At 37.4% G+C, this 3,241-nt stretch overlaps 1 protein-coding gene across 1 annotated transcript; it reads right to left on the reverse strand.

Moving 5' to 3' along the window:
- Positions 1 to 1,907: 1,907 nt before the first annotated feature.
- LOC116860501 (olfactory receptor 8I2) lies at positions 1,908 to 2,840 on the reverse strand. Its single transcript, XM_032846553.1, has one exon. The coding sequence runs from the start codon at positions 2,838 to 2,840 to the stop codon at positions 1,908 to 1,910; it is 933 nt and encodes a 310-aa protein (XP_032702444.1).
- Positions 2,841 to 3,241: the final 401 nt, after the last annotated feature.

Here is a 3,241-nt window from a genome sequence, read left to right on the forward strand (position 1 = left end):
AAGGAAAAAAGTTCTCACATAGGCTTAATAAAAGGTGATTTTAATGAGATAGATAGTAGCCTCAGTAGGTCCATATTTAAGCATAGTATGTTTCATAAGTTGTTACTTATAATAGTTTGTAGGGTAAAATGTTGCATTGTAAAATGAAGTTTGCATGAGTAAGACCCTAGTTATATAGATCAGTTCCAAAACAAATATATGTATATACGCACGTATAGATCCTTTCACATACATTACCATCAGCCACTCCCAAGACTGAAAACTGATTTTCTTTCTTTCTTCATTTATTTCTCTCTTTTCCTTCCTTCTTTCCTTCCTTCTTCTCTTTCTCTCTTTCTTTCTTTCTTTCTTTCTTTCTTTCTTTCTTTCTTTCTTTCTTTCTTTCTTTCTTTCTTTCTTCCTTTCCTTTCTACTTTATATATTTGACAAAAAAAGAGACAGTGAGAGAAGGAACACAAGCAGGGGGAGTGGGAGAGGGAGAAGCAGGCTTCCAGGTGAGTAGGGATCCCGATGTGGGCCTTGATCCCAGGACCCTTAAAGACCTGAGCTGAAGGCAGATGCTTAACGACTGAGCCACCTGAGCACCCTGAAAACTGATCTTCTTAATAGGAGGTTTGTTTGTGGTATATGATATATGAGTTTACTCCAATTATTTAAAATCATATATATCAAGTATAATTCTGTGTATACTTATTTCTATATCCCAACCACTGAGGGAAAAAATCCTTTGAAAAAAAAAATCTGTTAATTACTATGCCGATTTTAACATATAAATGAGACATGTTTTTGAAAGAATTCTAGAGATAAGAATTTTCAATTAAGCTGATAATTTTTTGAGTGCTAATATACACATGACTATCCAGATTCTACTCAAGAAAGATATAAATGGAGAAAGGCAGCACGTTTCACCTTTATGGATTGATCACTGTACTTCCACCAGCAAACAGACAACTAAGAAAGTATTTACCTCCATATTTTGTCCATGTTACATTTCCTAAATATGGAGAGCACAAATATAATTAAGCAAACTCTTCTCTGAAAGAGCTTATATTCTTGTTGGACAGAAAAAATATAGATCACACTCATTTTCTTGTAGAAGTGCTTCATCAAATTTATCAGCTGTTCCTTTCAACATACATTTTAAACTGATCTGCAGTTCCTTGGTTTACTGCTCAGTGATTTATGCATGGCAAAGGCAGTACTGAAGGACACATCTTTTCCAGTGGTAACATTTTGTAACAATGCCTGGGGGAGTCCATTAATTGCGGTCTCTTTTTAAGGAAAAACAAAATAAAAACCCAGTTTCTCCTTTTAATACTAGAGACTTCACCAAGCATCTCTGCCTGATTTGGAACAGCAAGAATCTCTGTAATATACTTCCAAATGCCGTAGGAATTGTGCCATAGCTAGTGCTTTATTTACACACACACACACACATACACACACACACAAAGGCACGCACTGAAATGCTTACCAAATGTTTGAACTTTGGGAAGCACATTATGTTTTTTTGAAATTAAACTCTGCTGCATTTGATAGAGACCATACTCCATAAACATCATTTTCTTTGTCAGTAAAGCTCACGTTTCACAGACAAGTGGTCCAAATTTTAACTGTGTGGTAAAACTAATCCACATGATCAGGAGATTTTCTATATTAACCAGTGCCTGTTGTCATGGTGCTTGGTATATATAATCTACATGCTGAAATGAACTCCTAATATACCAGTTTAGTATTCAATACAAACAAATAAAGTAATAATTCACCACCCAAATTTCAAGTCTCTTAAGGTATCATTTAGTTTACGTTAAGCCTTTTGAGTTTACATCAAGATTTTCCTGACTGTTGGAGCAATTGAATGCCTGAAGCCATCCAAGTGTGTTTTCATGGTGATGTGCACAGATGTGTCATGACAAAAGTTTTCTATGTATGACTCTCAGGAGAGCATTTTTCACATCTTTGTTCCTCAGACTATAGATTAGTGGATTTAGCATTGGAATGACAATGGTATAGAAGACAGATGCTGCCTGTGCCTGGGTTAAGGATGATGTGTTATCAGGCTGCAAATACGTGAAAATCAGGGACCCATAGAAGATAGTTACTCCCATGAGGTGGGACGCACAGGTGGAAAAGGCCTTCTGTCTGCCTGTTGCAGATTGGATCCTCAGGATGGCTAAGATGATGGCAGTGTAGGTGACCGTGATGAGGAGCAGGGAACTGAGAAGTGTGATCCCAGCTAAAACAAAGATGACCATTTCTGTGCTGAAGGCGTCTGCACAGGACAGGGCCAAAAGAGCTGTGGTGTCACAGAAGAAATGATTGATGCTGGAATCACAAAATGCCAAGCTGCTTATCACACAGACTGATACCAGAGAATTTGTGAAGCCTATTGCATATGGCAGGACTCCCAGCCAGTTGCACACTTTCTGGGACATAATCATTGAATATAATAAGGGATTGCAGATTGCTATGTAACGGTCATAGGCCATCGATCCCAGAAGAAAACACTCACTGCACACCAACCCCACAAAAAAGTACATTTGAACAAAGCAGGCAACAAAAGAGATGGTTTTCTGTTGGGACTGGAAATTTACCAGTGCCTTGGGTGTTATGGTGGAGGAGTAAAATATGTCAATGAATGCTAAGTTGCTAAGGAAAAAGTACATTGGGGTGTGAAGTCGAGAGTCTATTCTGATTAACATGATGAGCCCAACGTTTCCCAAAACAGTGAACAGATAAATAAAGAGAAACATTAAGAAAAGACTGACTTGCAGTTCAGGGTGATTTGCAAATCCAGAAAGGATGAAGAAGGTCACCTCAGTGAGATTGTTCCCAGTCATTTGTATCAACTCAGGCCTTTGACTTACCTGCTGAATGACAGTAACGAAAATTGGAGAATGATTCAAACTTAAAGAGAATGATTCAAACTTAATCAGAGTTGACTTAGACTCCAATAATGAGACAGTAAAAGATGGCAAGCACATAGTTAGTGACTTTGACTTAATTGAGAATCTATACATGATTTACCTTTTTTTTTAATTAGAACTGGCAGATAGTAGTAAAAACTTCCAAGCTGACAGTTGTGTGGAATTGGTAGCCCTCTAAAAGATAGCTATCTGGAAGGATTTTTGGAAGAGATTCCCCCTGGTATGCAACCTTTTCTACCTCAGCCTATCATTGGGCCCCAAATCATACATTTAGCAATTTATCTACTGGAATTAATTATATGATACTTTTAGAA

The sequence above is a fragment of the Lontra canadensis genome, unplaced genomic scaffold (genome assembly GCF_010015895.1).
Source record: "Lontra canadensis isolate GAN:19392208 unplaced genomic scaffold, GSC_riverotter_1.0 scaffold176, whole genome shotgun sequence".
Taxonomy (NCBI): domain Eukaryota; kingdom Metazoa; phylum Chordata; class Mammalia; order Carnivora; family Mustelidae; genus Lontra; species Lontra canadensis.

Bases quoted from the DNA above. Each gene is read 5' to 3' on its own strand.
- LOC116860501 (XM_032846553.1), bottom strand. From the start codon at position 2,840: ATGACTGGGAACAATCTCACTGAGGTGACCTTCTTCATCCTTTCTGGA.